The sequence below is a fragment of the Helobdella robusta genome, assembly GCF_000326865.2.
Source record: "Helobdella robusta unplaced genomic scaffold HELROscaffold_56, whole genome shotgun sequence".
In the NCBI taxonomy this organism is placed as follows: Eukaryota; Metazoa; Annelida; class Clitellata; order Rhynchobdellida; family Glossiphoniidae; genus Helobdella; species Helobdella robusta.
Window position 1 is genome coordinate 229,620 of NW_008705301.1, and position 17,749 is coordinate 247,368.

At 33.9% G+C, this 17,749-nt stretch overlaps 3 protein-coding genes across 3 annotated transcripts; 2 read left to right on the forward strand and 1 right to left on the reverse strand.

Moving 5' to 3' along the window:
* Nucleotides 1-3,234: 3,234 nt before the first annotated feature.
* On the forward strand, nucleotides 3,235-4,281 carry HELRODRAFT_179690 (hypothetical protein; the record flags this gene model as incomplete). Its single annotated transcript, XM_009028507.1, has 5 exons — nucleotides 3,235-3,369; nucleotides 3,494-3,521; nucleotides 3,632-3,847; nucleotides 3,934-4,049; nucleotides 4,132-4,281. 5 exons carry the CDS (start codon nucleotides 3,235-3,237, stop codon nucleotides 4,279-4,281), a joined length of 645 nt encoding a protein of 214 aa, XP_009026755.1.
* Nucleotides 4,282-6,348: 2,067 nt separating this feature from the next.
* On the reverse strand, nucleotides 6,349-9,928 carry HELRODRAFT_87168 (hypothetical protein; the record flags this gene model as incomplete). The annotated part of the gene is made up of 12 exons (XM_009028479.1): nucleotides 6,349-6,422; nucleotides 6,523-6,633; nucleotides 6,878-6,954; nucleotides 7,194-7,316; nucleotides 7,596-7,713; nucleotides 7,774-7,825; nucleotides 7,925-8,124; nucleotides 8,478-8,604; nucleotides 8,902-8,989; nucleotides 9,199-9,284; nucleotides 9,530-9,604; nucleotides 9,830-9,928. Coding segments are annotated over 12 exons (1,230 nt in total), but the record flags the coding sequence as incomplete, so codon positions are not given.
* A 4,783-nt stretch (nucleotides 9,929-14,711) lies between these two features.
* Nucleotides 14,712-15,782, forward strand: HELRODRAFT_87165 (hypothetical protein; the record flags this gene model as incomplete). Its single annotated transcript, XM_009028478.1, has 4 exons — nucleotides 14,712-14,909; nucleotides 15,011-15,121; nucleotides 15,201-15,330; nucleotides 15,613-15,782. 4 exons carry the CDS (start codon nucleotides 14,712-14,714, stop codon nucleotides 15,780-15,782), a joined length of 609 nt encoding a protein of 202 aa, XP_009026726.1.
* Between the last annotated feature and the right edge of the window lie 1,967 nt (nucleotides 15,783-17,749).

Here is a 17,749-nt window from a genome sequence, read left to right on the forward strand (position 1 = left end):
GATGCTATCCTGTTGAGTAACCTTTTTCGACTGTTTCAGATCAATTTCTACGTTTCCTGTATCACATTATATAGTCTCAAAGAATCCCAATTAAGTTACATATAAAATTACACTACTACATTCTTGTTGATTAGACAATGCAATATAAATACCATAATAGAATTTAATTTGTAGATTTAACGTTATGTTGTTTTCAGATTAAAACTTGATGCACCAAACTAAATTTATGTCGGGATTTCCATTTTCAAATTAAACAATTTTTTTCATGCTTAGAGGATTGGCTACTAATGAATCTAATAAAATTAACTATCAGGCTAATTCATTGTAATCAACGCCACATTAAAAGAATCGAACTATAGTCTATAGTGGCTGTTCAGTTTTACATAATGATAATATTCGGCCGATTCAAATTACTAAGTCGGATTTCCGCGGCGATACTCGAATTTATTCGTTTTGAGAAAAATTTCATGTATGTATAGAGTAGATAAAGCCCTGTGCAGTTATAAATATTCAAATCGCCCGCAAGGGTTACGAACTGCAAACCGCCCACGGTTAAACCGCACATCCGCAGTTCAACACTAAACTAATTGAATTAAAATAAACTAACTAAATTAAAATAAACTAATTCCCATCTACACTAAACTAATTAAATTTTATTAATATTAATAATATACATAGACTAACATACATGTAAACTGAAAAGCAACCGCAAATAACCGCGGTTTAAATGCTACACTACAGGGCTCTATAGTATTCAACTGCATTTTATACACGGAATAATATTGTTAGAGAAATGTATGTTAAAAATTGCCAAACAAAAAAGCACATGCACACACACACACGCACACACATGTATGCAATTAAATACACACACACATACACACACACACACACACACACGTACATTTTTGTCACGCAAGTCTTGTTCTCACCGCAACAATGAAACAAAAGATTAGCGAAACTGAGTGAGTGAAAAAAAAATGAATAAATGAGTGACTGAATGAATGAATGAACAAACGAATGATGAATGAATGTATGAATGAGTTAATGAATGAATGCATACTTGAATAAGCGAGTGACTCAATGAATGAATACATTGGTAAATAATTGAATGAATAAATGAATGATTGGATAAATTAATGAATGAGTGAATATTGATTAAATGAGTAAAAAATAGTAGGAAGAAATAAATAAACGAATGAATGCATGAATGGACGAATGAATGAATGGACGAATGAATGAATAAATCAATGAATGAAAAATGAATGAGATATAAAATTCTTAAATAAATGTTTACATGGTTTGAATGAGTGAATGAAAAAAATACAACAATAAATTAAGCAAACTCTATAATTATAGATAACTTGAACAAAAGGTATTAAAAATAAAATAATTGAATGAATGATGAATGAATGGATGGATGAATGAATGAATGCAAGAATGGATAAAGAAATGAAAATGTGAATGACACAGAAGAACGAGTATAAATTAACTTGAGCTTTCATTTCATTAATGATTAAATTAATTATAAAAATGATTAAAATAAGAATAAATTGATGAATGAATGGATGAATGAATAAATGAATGAAGGAAGGAAAGAAGGAATGAAAAAATGAATAAATGAAAAAAGCGAACGAATGAAGGATAAACGAATGAAATATTGAATGAATTCGGTAATTGTCTAATTGATTGCAAAATTAATGAGCGACAAAACGAACGAGTAGATGAATGAATAAATGATTGAACGAATAAAATAACGAATGAGTGAATGAATGATTGAATGAGTAAAAAAAATGAATGAACATTGCTTGCATAAATTTAGCATGGGATGAGATAATTGTCGGCCTTTACAATGAAAAAAAAATTCTTAAGTAAAATCTCAGACATAATATTCGCTATGTGAAATTCATCGTCGTCATCATCAACATTGCCATCATCATCATCAACATCGTCGTCGTCATCGTCATCCTAATCAATTCTGTAAGTGTCATTAGCGCTTTTTTGTAACAAAGGAAAATATATCTTCATCTTCGTCATCATCCTGCCCATTATTATTGCCATTGATTTCATTATCATTAATTCAATTTTATACTCTGACGATGATGATGACGACGATAAGGTCGATAAGGTTTGAGCGTCTGATATGACAAACTAAACTTGACACAGCGTGTTTTTAGGGAATTTTTTTATAAGCTGTCGATAAGGTTTGAGCATCAGACATAACACAAAAAACTAACTTGTGACAACCTGTTTTTTATGAAATTTATTACAATCCGTCAGTAAGTTTATAAGGTTTGAGCGTCAGATTTGACAAACTAAACCCGTAACTAAGCGTGTTTTTTAGGGAATTAATTATAAGCTGTCGGTAGATCGATAAGGCTTGAGCGTCAGTTATGACACAAAAACTTGTGACTTGTTGCTTTTTTCTACGTCATACATGTGCGTGTTTGGATTTTCGGCCATGAGCAACATCAAACGAGAATGTCTTTTATCTGTCGAAGAAGAACTTCCCGTCTGTTTATCCAAAACTCAGCCAAGAATACGGCTGCTGTGCAGAAAGCGCCAAGCACAATGTTCACAATGAACATTTCTCCGTACTCGACTGTAAGACTTGTCAATACTGATGATTAATGGTAGCTAGCATAATCAGTGATCTGTATTTTTGTGCAAACCCATGATTAGTTGACTAGTTTCCTGAAGTGTACGAGGAAAAACTTGCAGTTATGAAATGTACTATAGCAGAGTGTTGACTTTTTGAAATCAAAATGATTACCAACAGTCCAACTCACCTAGGTGCATTTTTAGATTGAAAAAATTGGCTGCTCGCTTTGAAGGAGCATAAACGGTACCGGTACAGGTTTCGCCAGAATTCGGACGACACCAAAGGGTCCCCCTAAAGAAAAAAGGTTGAAAAACACTGCTTTAAACAGATGGTCTTCTCTTTTAACACAATTTCTCCGCGCGCATAATATATAAGTCGGTCGTTGTCCGGGAGCTAAGTTCAGTTTCGTTGGTGATCTTTGGTCTTGTTGATTTTCTCAGTTGTTTCGAATTCAAAAAATTAAAATTTTTACACTTAATGAATGTCTTTTAAGAAAATATCATCATTTTTTAATTTATTGTAAATTAATTACATTAAAAACTTTGAATAAATTTAAAAAATCCGAAGTTAGTGTAGATTACTAATAATTGTCTTTCTTGCTTGTTGCAACCAACGCTAGCTAAGCTAAGACTATGGCCGATGAATTAATAATGTTAGACATCAAGATTCTGCCTTGTGCCTTCATTAAAGAGATTTTCTTAAATGCCTGGAGAGTCATGATTGAAGGAGTGGAGAAGAAGGAAGGAAAATTAGTGATGGGATTTAAAGTTAGTTTCTCTCTCCTGTCTTATCTTTTACCTATTTTTTATTTCTCAAAGATTTTCTCCAAAATTTTCATTCATTAATTTTTATGCAATTTGTTATTTTAAAATCTAACATTGAATTTTTTAGGTTGTTGGAGAGAATAGATTTTTAGCATGTAAGAAAAATTTTGTTAATTTTTTAAAAACTTTATTATGCTCACAAATACACTTATAATGCACTATAATGCAATATAACTACAAAAATGTTAATTTGCCATCGTCTCAGTGTTCCACAATGGATCGGACTCAGCATTGAAGCACCTAAATGCTGCCTATGGAAATCATTTCCTCGTGACGAGTATGAGGTTTCGACAGTTTGAAACATTTGCGAAACACGTCTTAGGCTACGATACATCCAGCAGGCTTGTACAGCAGACTGGCTCCAACATAAATAATTCTAGTGGAAAACTATTTTGGGTCAAATTCAATATAGCTCATCTAGGTGAGTTTAAAATACAATAATTACCATATCAGTAGTATCAATATTTTTTTGTTAGTTTTGCCTAATTTTTATCCCTGGTGGATTAGGCAAAGAAACAGGGATGTTCATAAACAAGTGGCGTGAGGAATGTGAGTTCTGGTTTGATTTGAAAAAAAGAGGAGATGTCACTCTTGAAATGTTTAAAACTCTGGGACAAAAAGAAGTTATTATTTCTATCAATTATTATTATGATAATTTAATATAATACTATTAAAAATATTTATTATATAATTATAACCAATCAGGTTCACTTATTTATTCGATGCCCATCTTGTGAAATACTTGACGATCTGCTCTTCACGACCCCACTCAGTGTGGCGCTCGGCAACCAGCTAGAAACGACAGTTAAGTCTGTCAAGTTTTTCTCTGACTTCCTGAATCTGGCCGCCAACTGAATGATATTTTGCTTTCTTGCAATAATTTTTTCATCATATTTTCACAATAGATTATATGTTCACACACACGCAACACACACACACACACATATATATATATTTTGTATCAATTTTTTTATATATATCATAAATTTGATTTGAATAGTTACGTAGTTAGATAGATGGTTTTTCGTTTTCTATGTTCATTCATTCGTTTATTTGTACTTTCATCCATCTATCTTTTTATCGATATTATAGTTAATCAATCATTTATTTATTTCTTCATTCGTTCATTCATTCACTCATTCATTCATTAATTCATTCATTCGTTCACTCATTCATTCATTCATTCATTCATTTAATTTTACTTTTTTTTTACCTCTATTTCCTTGTTTATAAATTAATGTTGTGATATTGTATACATAATATTTTACTATCATATATATATATATATATATATATATATATATATATATATATATATATGTATATATACATATAGAGTAGTGATATGTAAGCATATATATTTTAATATATATATATACATATATACATTCTTTATATATATATATATATATATATGTTGAAAGGAGACAATATTTTATACTGTGTTGTCAATATATCAATAATATATATATATATATATATATATATATATATAAATTCTTGCCTTTTGGGATCATCATTATCACAAAATATCATCATTATTCATCATTTATAATATCACTATCATCATCATCTCTATCATAATCATAACTTGTTTGTTATTTTTTACGATGCATAATTTTAATAAGGATGGTATTTTATCAATCGTATCTGATATTTTTTACCTTGGAGTGTTGTGTGTGTCTGTGTGCGTGCGTGCTTGTGTGTGTACGTAAGTGTGAACGTGTGTATTTCTAGTTCCTATTTATTTTTTTCACTATTTCATTCTTTCTTTTTGTATTTTCATTTCAAGTTAAGTTCATTCATTCTCTTTGTCATTTCCGTTCCCTTATCTAATTTATTTTCGTTTTTATCTAGAGTCAAGTAGTTAATAAATAATAGTGAATTATAACGTTGAATGATTTTAACTCTAGAGGCCGTCCTACATTATGCTATAGCTCTGCAGTTTCTCTATTCCCTTGCATGCCTCCTACCTTTCCACTAGTTCTATTTTATTTTTCAGTTATATCTCAAGTTGACTTTGAATGATAAGTGCCGTAGTTATATTACACTTTCGTCAGCATTTCAGAAATAATTTGCCTCGCTATTACCACTCTCTCTTACACACAAACAAACAATCACATATATATATATGTATATATATTATATATATATAACCTTTATTATTACATTTTATATCTATATTTTCGTCTCATCTCAACATCATCATCGACACGCATATATATATATATATATATATATATATATATATATATATATATATATATATATATATATATAATGATATAATGTAAGCTTGGGCTGAGCTATCAAAAATGTTAGCGCTCACATGTTATCTTGAAGTGCAATCCTTTTTATTGCCTGTCCAGTTTTAAATTAAAAGCTCCTGAGAATTTGTGCTTCGGCGTGTGGATGTTTGTTGCTAGTTTGGTAGGAAAACTGTAACTTTCCGACGTTTTAAATCGTTTATTTACAAAGAAAAATATGATATGATGTGTAACAAAATAAGTGAAGTGTCTAAATAGATGTGTGTGTGTGTGTGTGTAGATACGTTCTCATCATTCGTTCGTTCGTCTATCCATTCGTTTGCCATTTTAATCATTCGGTTATTTACTTATTTCATTCATTCATTCTTTCAATCATTCGTTCATTCAATTATTCATTTAATAGTTTTACAATATCACATTCTAACTAATTCAATCAATCAATTTTATTGGTCAAACTTCAAAACTTGTTCAATCGATCCGACCAATCATGAAACATGTTACGGAAACTGTTCAGTAGTTATGGTTACCTAATCAACGATTGCTTCAAAACTACATCAACCAATCAAAATCCAGGTAACAAATATCTCAACTAATTGATGATTACTCTTATAACTTTATCAACCAATCAAAATCCAAGCGCTAATGTGTTGACCAATCAATCTTCATGAATGGTGTATATATCAGGACACCTTGACCAATCAGACGTTGACTTGCAGGCCCAGTATTCACCTGATAGTAGAAAATTATTATAAATTACGATAACAATTAGCTAAAATATTATTAATTAAATTAATTATTAAGATATTATGAATAGATGTCAGGGTCGTACCGTTGTACACGTGCATCTGGCCTTCGTTCGTCACATCTTTCTCCTTCTTGAACCACTTCGGTTGGTAGGCTGGTTTGTCTGAGTTAGTTAAAGTTTGTGATTGGTTGGTTGCTTTTATCAATTAACCAATCAATCATTTATTTCTTTTTCTACTCATTCTTTGGTCATTCATTTGTTCATTTTTTTATTCATTCATTTTTTATTAAATTCTATCTTCGTTCATTCAGTAGTATATTAATCTATCGATCAATCAGACAATTGATCAATCAATCATTCATTCATTCAATCAAACAAATAACTGTCCAATCATACCCATAGTTGAAAAATAATATCTTAACGTCAAACAAAAAAAAACCTTCTATCTCTAATTGCCTCCTCGCCGCTCTTTGCTTCTCTTCCAGTTTCACTTTTACTCTGTTTGCATCTTCCCATCTTAAAAATGAATGAAATGTTCTTTATTTCCACCAATCATTCATTCAATCATTCATTCATTCATTCATCTATCCGCTTACTACTTGGCATTTTTCTTTAATCTCTAATCTAGCCTCAGCTTACTATCAATCATTCTCCCATTCATTCATCCATCCATCCACTTTGATTGATTGATTGATTGATTGATTGATTGATTGATTGATTGATTGATTGATTGATCTATCCATCCATCCACTAACCTGGCATCTTCCATCAACCTCTGATCTGGTCTCCGCCTGCTGTCCGTCGGAGCTACTCCAGCTTCCATCTCGTTCAGCGTTATCGCAAATTCAGTAAAGTTGTAACATTTCGATAAGTCCGGACTTTTTATTATAAATTATAATTATAAATTATCATAATTTATTATTACTATTATTATTATTACTTACGATTCTCTTATATGTTTAGTGTTAGCGAGTTAACGCGCAATGACCAGGCACTCTGACCGTCACAACATCTCGCCGCCCGCCCATCATAATTTATTACATTATTATAATTATCATAATTTATTACATCGTTATAATTATCATAATTTATTACATTATTATAACTATCATAATTTATTACATTATTATAATAAATTACAGTTGGTGATAACTGACTGCGGTTTGTTGCATTGCCAGAGTAACTTGGGGCGGTCCGTCTCGAACAGGACCTTGTTCGTGTCCGTGATGTTGTTGTTTGTCACGGCGGCACCTTCCACTTTGTCAGACCACGTACCTGGTGGTGGTGGTGATGGTGATGATGATGGTGATGATGATGATGAAAAACTAAGCCAACCTGACAATATAAACTTGGCTTTCCCGAGGTTATCATAGACTACTCCAGTCACCTAGAAGTATTGTAACAAAATCATCATCATCATCAACTCACTATTCTCATCATCATCATCATCGACATCATCATCACAATCATTATCATCATAACTCACTCTCCTCAAAGGCCCATTGGAAAAATAACTGTACGGCAGATAGTTGATGACGCATTTTCCACCATTGTGGTGGTTGAGAATTTCCATCTCCCCGTGGTTTTCCACCCAGAGGTAGCCAACAATGACGTTGTGAATGGTCGTCGAAACCTTCCGCCAGGTGTACAAGTCCTGGTATTTGTCTATCTTTAAATGGGCGATACCTGCCATACGTATACAATGTATGTGTGGTATCTCACTGCATGTGTGTTTGTCTGTGTGTGTGTGTGTGTGTGTGTGTGTGTGTGTGTGTGTGTGTGTGTTGTGTAAGTATTGAGATTGTTCTTTTGTTCGATTGATTTTGAGTAATCTACTGTTGTCTCGAGAAATTGAAAAATTCTATTTCTTTTAGCGAGAAAACATTTTGATCACAGAAAACCACATCCATTAAATCATTACCACTAGCTCCATCATCATATTCATCATCATCATCATCATCGTCGTCATCATAACTAGGATCATCATCTCATCATTACCACCACCACCATCATAATCACCATCACGGTCGTCATCAAACGCAGCTCACCAAGTGGCACGACCTCGATGTACTTCCCTCTGAACTTGCAGCTCATACTGAACTCCTGCCACATGATCCAATCCCTACTCTGAGCGTGCATCGCCACTACTGGCGGGTGGTGGCTAACCTGGTGATGATGATGGTGATGATGATGGTGATGATGATGATGATAATAGTGATGATGGTAGTGATGATGGAAGTGATGATGGTAGTGATGAAGACAAAATGGAAGAATGCGATGAAGAAACTCAGAATGATGATGAGACAAAATGTCGGAGCAAGTAGAGAAAAACAGACTAAACCAAAACATTGGAATAGTTTTAGTGAGAATTGTCACCAATAATACCGTTACCAATAATAATACCATCATCATCATCATCATCAACTACATCATCACAATCACCACCACCATCATCATCAAAACCTGTTCAGCCAGGGACCTCCACCCCATCTCGCTGACACGATCGCACTCGAAAGTCTCTCCTAGCAATGGATTGAATGGCTTGTAGCATCTGATGACGACGACGACGACGATGATGATGACGACGATGATGACGATGGTGTTTCTACTGATGGTGTTTATAATAATCCACATCTGCCATTATCACCGTCATCGTCACGGTTAGTAATATCCCCATCATCATCATCACCATAGTCACTATCATAATCATGATCGCCCTATCATCATCATCACCATGACCATCGTCATCATCATCACCACAACCTGGAAACAGTGGTGGAGTATGAGGATATTGTGAAAGCTGCCACCCAAGCCATTCTTTCCCACGGATCGTCGCACGTGACTGCCTAATCACGTTATCGTCAGTTAGTGGATGGACAGAAGAAGGAATAAATGAATGAATTGAATGAAAGAGTGAATGAATTAGTGAAAGAATGAATAAATGAAATAGTGAATGAAATAATGAAAGAATGAATGAAAGAGTGAATGAATTAATGAAAGAGTGAATGAAAGAATGAAAGAATAAATGAAAGAATGAATGAATTAGTGAAAGAGTGAATGAAAGAAAGAACAAATAAACGAATGCACAGACTCTATCAAGGCATACTGAATACTCTAGATCTTCAGTCAACCGCTGTAAAAACGAGAGGGGCTCGCTAAAGTTAACCTGACAAAATGAAGACGAAGGTGATAATAATAAGAAAAAGAAGAATGATGATGATGATAATTATAAGAAGAAGAATGATGATGACGGTAGAAAAGACGAAAATGACGATTTTGAATTTTGTACAGTAAGGTTAAATTCATGCATATGAGCATGATTATCACCACCAACACCACCGTCATCATCATCATCATCATCGCCAACGACAGCATCATCATTAGGACTGACGGGCATAGATATCTTAGTGATGTCCTTCCCGATGTTATTTTTAATTATCGTCCAGAGACTCTGGCTGACGTTCGGGCGTTCGGTTATCCTCGTCCTCCGGTGTATAGTTCGATTCCTCGGAACCGCGTTGAATAATTTTAACTGGTTCGTTGATTGGTTGGTTGGGTCAGGTGATTGGTTGGTTGGTCGGGTCAGGTGATTGGTTGGTTGGTTCGTTAGGTGAAAACCGTATATTACGCTATATAACTATATATAATAAATAACTCTACATAACTATATATAAATCTATATAGCCATGAAAAGATGAAAGAAATAATTAATGAGATTAATTTATCAATGAGAAATCATCACCACCATCGTCATCACCATCCCCATCATCACCTCAATTTGGCTCCATTGAGGAATTTTTATGCCACTGATGGTGTTTTCATCGATCTTCATCTCAGCTATGGAGCTCTGTCTGCTTGGCTGACTGCTGTACGTGGATCTGAGTTTGATATGTATCAATGTATTAATGTGTCAAGATATCAAGATACCATGGTATTAATGTATCAAGATATCAATGTATCGTCACCGTCGTCATCCATCACCACCATCATCATTGTCGTCATCACCAGCTTTATCATTACTTTATTTTTTCAAAACTGGATTAAGACTCGAGTTTGAATGAAATTTCATCCAAAATATGTGGTTGATACAAAAAACATTTCTTAAGTCAGGCGAGGAACGACGTATCAATAGAATAAAGAATGCACAGCAAAGTTATAAATGAAATGAACAAATAAATTCTTGTTACAACTACAACTTTTGCAACTAGCATCATTAAGCAACGTTTTTAGAGTAATTTTTGCATCGTCTGCATAACCAAAAGCGTTTGTACAGAAACGTTTACAATCATCATAATCACCACCACCATCATCATCACCGCCACCATTATCACCAACAACACCACCATCATCATTATCAGCATCGCCAACAACACTGACAACATCGTCATCACAACTGACCCCAATTTGGATCTGATCTTAAATTTATCACTGCCCGCTTCTGCGTCGAAAAACCGATCATCCATGCTGTCTGGTGATGATAATGATGGTGCAAATTTTATCATTTCCTCACTATCCATGAAAGTCTTATCATCAATCATCTCATCATCTTAGTCATCGTCCACATCTAAATAACCATACTCATCATCGCCACCAACTACAATGACGTCATCACCGTAATCGTCATCATCATCGCCGTCTCACTTACTCACCGACATCAGCTGTAGCTGCACTTTTAAACCTCTCCTCCAGAAAAACTTGCTCCTTACCCATGCTCTCGACGATGGATTCCAGCTGCTCGATCCGTCGCATGTCGTGACCCAGTATCTTACTGAAGATCAGCTTCATCTCTCTCAACTGCTGGGATAGCTCTTTAATGATCTGGGTCAGGTCGGTCGGGTCAAAAGATAGAGAGGTCACGAGATGTAATCAAATGTGAGTTGATTGAAAGATTAGAAGGTTATATGAAAATGGGATGAAATGATGAAGTTTAAAGGTCAAAGTTCACACTGTAGAAATGTCAGGAGTAGATTTGAAAAATGATGAAGATGATGATGAAATAAAATAAAAACAATATAAATTTCTAACAGTTGCTGATTTGTTAGATGAAGTTAGCAACTTTTCAGCTGTTGGTAGAAGCATTTTCTCAGCATTGGAGTTACTTTTAACAATATCCTGAGCTAATTTCAGCATTGAACTGGCCTCTTTTGAAACTACTTCATTCATGTTTGACATCTCCATAAATTTGGAGTCTAAATCCTTTAGTGTCTTGATGAAGACATTTTTCTCTTTCTCTGAATCATCTGTGAAAAAACTTTTTAAATTATTTTTTTCATTAAACTATTCATGTGCATCTAGATTTAGTAAAATTTTTGCTAAAATGAGAGTTTAAAAACTAACTTTTCATATTTATTTAGTTAAAAGTTAAATGAATAAATTATTTATAACTAGAATAACCAAGTTCTGCTTGCTTAGTGACAAATCTTTTGGCCTCTTGAATTGCATTGATCCATTTCAGTTTTTCTTCCTCACTGGCCGCTTTGAACCTAAAATTTTGAGCTCCAGTCAAAATACGAAACCTTTTCCTTCCAATGTCTATAGCCATCAAGTTACTAACATCATACTTTCCTCGAAGAGATTTTTCTGATTCATTTTTTTTTCTTAAATAAAGAATAAGTGTGTTTATTGCAATTCAAACTAAAATTTTAAATTAAAAAACTATCCAATTAATTTATTAATTAAATAATTTAAAAATAAATGAGTCCCCACTTATAAACGGAAAGATAATTATCTCTCAAAACGACGTATCGCTTTTTGTATCTGGTGACGATGTTGGTCCATTTCAACAGCCAGCCTTCAATTATATCGGCTGACAGATCAAAATAAACTTCGGAAGTCATCAAATTACCTCTAAAAACATTTTTAATTTCGTTTAATTTTTAAATTAAATGAAATTTAATTTAGTAAAATAAAATTTAATTTAGCAAAATTTAATTTAATTAAGAAGAAAACGCGAAAAAAGAAATTAGGTAAATAGAAATGATTGGATTTTAAAAAGTGATGGATAAATAATTTTGTCACTATTGAAAATATTCATCTGAATTTTCTACCGGTTTCTAACATTTGTTTATCAAATATTTAAAATTAAATAATATTTATAAATTAATTAATAAAATTAAACACAAAATTTAAAATTTGTAACAATTTTCGCATAAATTCAATCAAATTTGAACATTCAAATAAACCGAGTTAAAGTTCGTCTATTAGTTAGAACCGTATTAAGCCCGCACTTTACATCACGTGTCCAAGCTCACACATACTCACACGTACATTTATATTCATATAATTCACCAGTATGTTATATAAAACTGTATAAAACTCTTTACAAACATCATATTTAATTTGAAAATGTATATAAACAATCTCTAAATATGTACATACACATTGTATATATTTATATACGGTTTATTTAGGTTGTGCTAATTCATATATAATAAGCTTACCTAGGGATGTGCTAGATTTGTATAAAGTGTGTTATAATAATGTGTATTGTGTGTATGTGCATTCATCTCAACTGATTTGGGATACATTTTATTTCGTTTATTCGTTTACATATTGAACAAATGTCCTAATTTGGCCGAATAAATTTGATATAGTTTGACGCCTTTTACTGAGAAAATGTCCTACCAACAGTACATGAACATGGGTTAGTTTGATTTTTTTGTTGTTTGCTGGAGATATATTATGTTTACTATTCTGCTCTTATTTCGCTATTTTATTTATTTCATTTATTTATTTGTCGTGCAGTTGTCTGCCGAAGGGTACGCACGCATCCTAATGATCCATAATAAACAGGAATTGTAATGTGCATTTGTATTGCGCCATTTTAATTGTGGATTTATTCCAATTTGTGATTCGAAATTTTGGAAAATTTTAAGAAATAATAAAATGAGTTACCAGCAAGAGCGAACAAATACAAATTATGCACAAATACAAATTATGCGCAATTACGAATTTAAATTTTGAGTGGAAGTCTTTTGTAAACTAGACAGATTGTACATTTGTTTACTTTACTTACACAGAAGCAAGAACAATCATTCAAAAATCCTGTTATTGGAAATGCAAACATGAACCATTATCCATTGCAATTGTAAAAACTTTCATGCAAACCAATTGAGCTAACTTACTCTTACTGATTAATTCATATGTTTACCTTTACTTCTTGTAATAATGATATATTATAAAGTGCTGATAACCAGACATCAAAATATTTACTTGAACACAACAAATCATAATTTGAAATATTAAATCATATAAATAAAATAACTCATGCATATAGCAGGATTTGGTTCGCCTAATCACCCATACATGATGGGGGGTATGTCTGCCCCAGCCATGCAGTTCTCATCCCCAGTTGCCACAACATCATCCTCGTCTTCATCATCCTCGTCTAATAATTTCAACCAGCCTGCTGATTTTTCTGGTGTGTTTTTGTGTTTCTTTGTCTTTGTTCCTGGCATTTTTGAGGGCAGTTGTGTGTTCGTGAGATTTTTACTGTTTAAGTTTGTAAATTCTCCGTAAGTCCGCACAATCTGTTTTTTTTCATTTTGTGTTTTGGATTTTAAGTAAATAGAATTTTGAATTTTTGAATTTAAATTTCTGTCAACAAGTTTTTGCTTGATAATGTTTTCTTCAAATTAGAATAATTTTTTTGTATTTGTTCCATTACAGTATCTGCAAACAACCATCCAAACATCATGAACAACCAGCAACAACAAACTCGACAACAACAACAATCTCCAATGCAACAGCAACATCAGCAGCAACAACATCAACAACAACAGAAGCAGTCCCATCATCAACAGCAAAGACAGCATCATCCACAGCAACAACATCATCAACCACAACAACAACCTCAACAACAACACCATCAACAACAACAACAACATCATCAGCAGCAACAACAACAACCTCAGCAGCAGCAGCAACAACATCATCAGCAACAACAAAAGCTGTCAAATGTTTCTGTGAAAGTTGAACAGACAAATGACAACAGAATCAACCAACAGCAGCTCAACAGACAAAACAACAATGCCATGAATCAACAGGCCTCATCCAACAACAACAATAACATGAGATCACCAAACAACAACAACAACAACATGAGAGCTAACAACAACAACTTCCAACAAATGAACAACAACACAATAAGAAGCAACAACAATCATCTCCTTGATCAACCGCACCTCAATCGTAACACCCACAACAAGCCAATCATGGACAGCCAGACCAGCCAATTAAATCTCTTGAAAAGTTCTCTCAGCCAATCACAGATGATGAACAATCTGCACAATCAGCACCACTTGGCCGGGGGAAATTTCGCACATCCTCAGTTTTTCAACCAACACGGCAACCAGGGCAAGAGAAAAATGAACAACGATCCTAACAGACCCAAGAGACCGACATCTGCCTACTTCTATTTTGTTCAGTTGGAGAGAGAAGAAGCTGCAAAGAGAGGGGAACGAATTAACAGGGTTTGTTTGTTGTTTGCCTTGGTGGGGGTAGTTGTTTGTCTTGCCTGTCTGTTTTCGTCTCTAGTAGCTTAGTGTTTCTTGTGATATTGTACCTTTGGCAGGTTGCTGATTGGACGAAACAGGTCTCAGCAAAATGGAGGACTCTGACCAATGAGCAGAAGGAACAGTTTCAAGTGCTGGCAGCTGGGGATAAAGTCAGGTACAGCCAACAGGTACTTGCTGATGCTTCCACACCCACATAACATACACTCACACACGCACGCACACACACACACACACACACACACACAGATGGCAGTGTACACGGGGAAAGATGCCAACAGGCCTAAAAGACCTCAATCAGCCTACTTTCTCTGGCTGGCTGACTTCAGGGTTAGGGTCAAGGACAAGTTTGCTGAACATAAGGATATACTAAGAGCTGGTTGGTTGGTCGGTTGATTGGTTGGTTGATTGATTGGTTGGTTGATTGGTTGGTTGATTGGTTGGTTGATTGATTGGTTGGTTGATTGGTTGGTTGGTTGGTTGGTTGATTGGTTGGTTCTTTGAGGGCTTTTAAAATTGATAAATTTTATGATTAGGAGGATAGCATTGCTGCTTGTACTTCAGCTATCGTTACTGCTGTTACTACTACCACTACTACTAATAATAATAATAAGAAGAAGAATTATATTATGATTATATAATTATTATTTATTATAATTAGCTGGTGAGGAATGGAGGAAGATGACAATGGATGACAAAGCGCCATATGAACAACTGGCTGAGGAAGAAAGGAAGAAATATGACATCAAAATAAAGGAGTACAATCAGGTGATGATGACGATGATGATGATGGTGAATGTGATAATGATGGTAGTGATGATGACGGAATGAGTAGTTGAATGAATGAATGAATGAGTGAATGAAAAAATGTTCATCCATCAGAGTGGAGTGAAGAAAGCTCGCATAGAAATGCAGCAACAGCAGCCATTGTCATCACTATCATCACCTCTCTCAACATCATCATCATCATCGCAACAGCAATCATCTATGGACAGCAACAACAACATGAAACAAGAATCCAACAACAACAACGACGTCGTTGAAGAAAACTTGGACAACAACAACAACAGTAGCAGTGAGCACAACAATTCTCCATCACATGATGACCATCACGACGACAACGACGACGACGATAATGAATCCCACACCAGCAATCACGACAACCAGCATAGCAACAACACTGACGATGATGACGACAACAACAACGACAACAACAACAACCAATCAGCACCCGCATTCACAACATCGACAACGTCATCGTCAACAGCTCCACAATTCAACTTCCAACAACAACAACAGCAGCAGCTTAACTTTCAGCAGCTGCAATTTCTTCAGCAACAGCAGCAGCAAATGTCCTCATTTTTCCAGCAACACAACTTCAACATGCCGCAGCAGCTGTCCCAGCAGTTACAGCTTTCCCAGCAGCTACAGCAGCAGCAGCAGCTCTTGCAGCAGCAACAACAGCAGCAGCAGCAGCAAGGATTCAGTGATGACAATGCCAACAATGATGACGAATATGATGATGAAGATGATGATAATGATGAGTGAATTATGATAATGAAGATGAATAATGAATGAGTGAGTGAATGAGTGAGTGAATGAATGATACAATGTGTGAAATACTGACTGTGAATTAAATTGATTTTATAAACATAAAAGTGAATGAGTGAATGTGAAAGTGGATGAGTTTAAAGACTATCTGAAGAATTAATTTCGGATTAAAATTTGTACAGAAGATACAAATACTGATGATGATGACGATGGTGTTGGTAGTGATGATGATATCAGTTGATGATGATGATGATGACATCAATTAGTTTTAGTATAATTAATAATTGCTTGAATCACACACATAGACACACACCACACACATAGACACACACACACAAACACACACATACAATCTCATACTGACAGAGAAATATGAATAACCAATGACAATTAAATAACTATTTTTCCTTCTTTCTTATATATCTTCGGCATACACAAGAAAATCTATACATGTGTACAATACATTCGTATACATTCATATTCGTGTACATACATACATACACATGTATTATATATATATATGTCTATATATATATATATATATATATATATATATATATGTTTATATATATATGTTTATATATATATATATATATATATATTTGATATATATATATCACTTTTGATTGAGATAAAAATCATGTTATCATTATTATATCTTGTTGATATATTTGTGATCACCATATATATTCTGTCTTACATAGTTGATGTTACATTTTCTTAACCTATGAATCTTTTTTTTACAAATTTGAGGTCCTATTACACAGCTATCGAACCGACGCTGTCTTAATGGGCGGCGTGATGGCTCTGGTTAAAGGCGCCTGGTCTTTGTCGTTGAAACCTCTGAAGCTAACGCAAAAGAGAGAGAGTAATCTTTAACCTTTAATTACACATAGAAGGGGAGATGACTATGTCGCCGTCGTTGTTGTTGGTGAGGTTTATAGTGAGATGGTGAAGTTGTCGAAGATGACGATGATGATGCCAAGGTGATAGCAATTGTTTTAACATTACTAAGCTGATTAATCCGTTATGTGCTATCAATGTTGTTATATATAACTTGTTGTATATGACTGTCATCGTTCGATTCAATAACTAATCTTAATCTATTGGTGGATATTTATTCTGGTTTGTTTGTTAGTTCGTTCATTCGTTCGTTAAAACTTTAAAAGGATGTGTTTGCGTTATTTCTTTCAGTCAATCAATCATTCATTCATTCGTTGACTAATTCAATCATTCACTCTTTCATC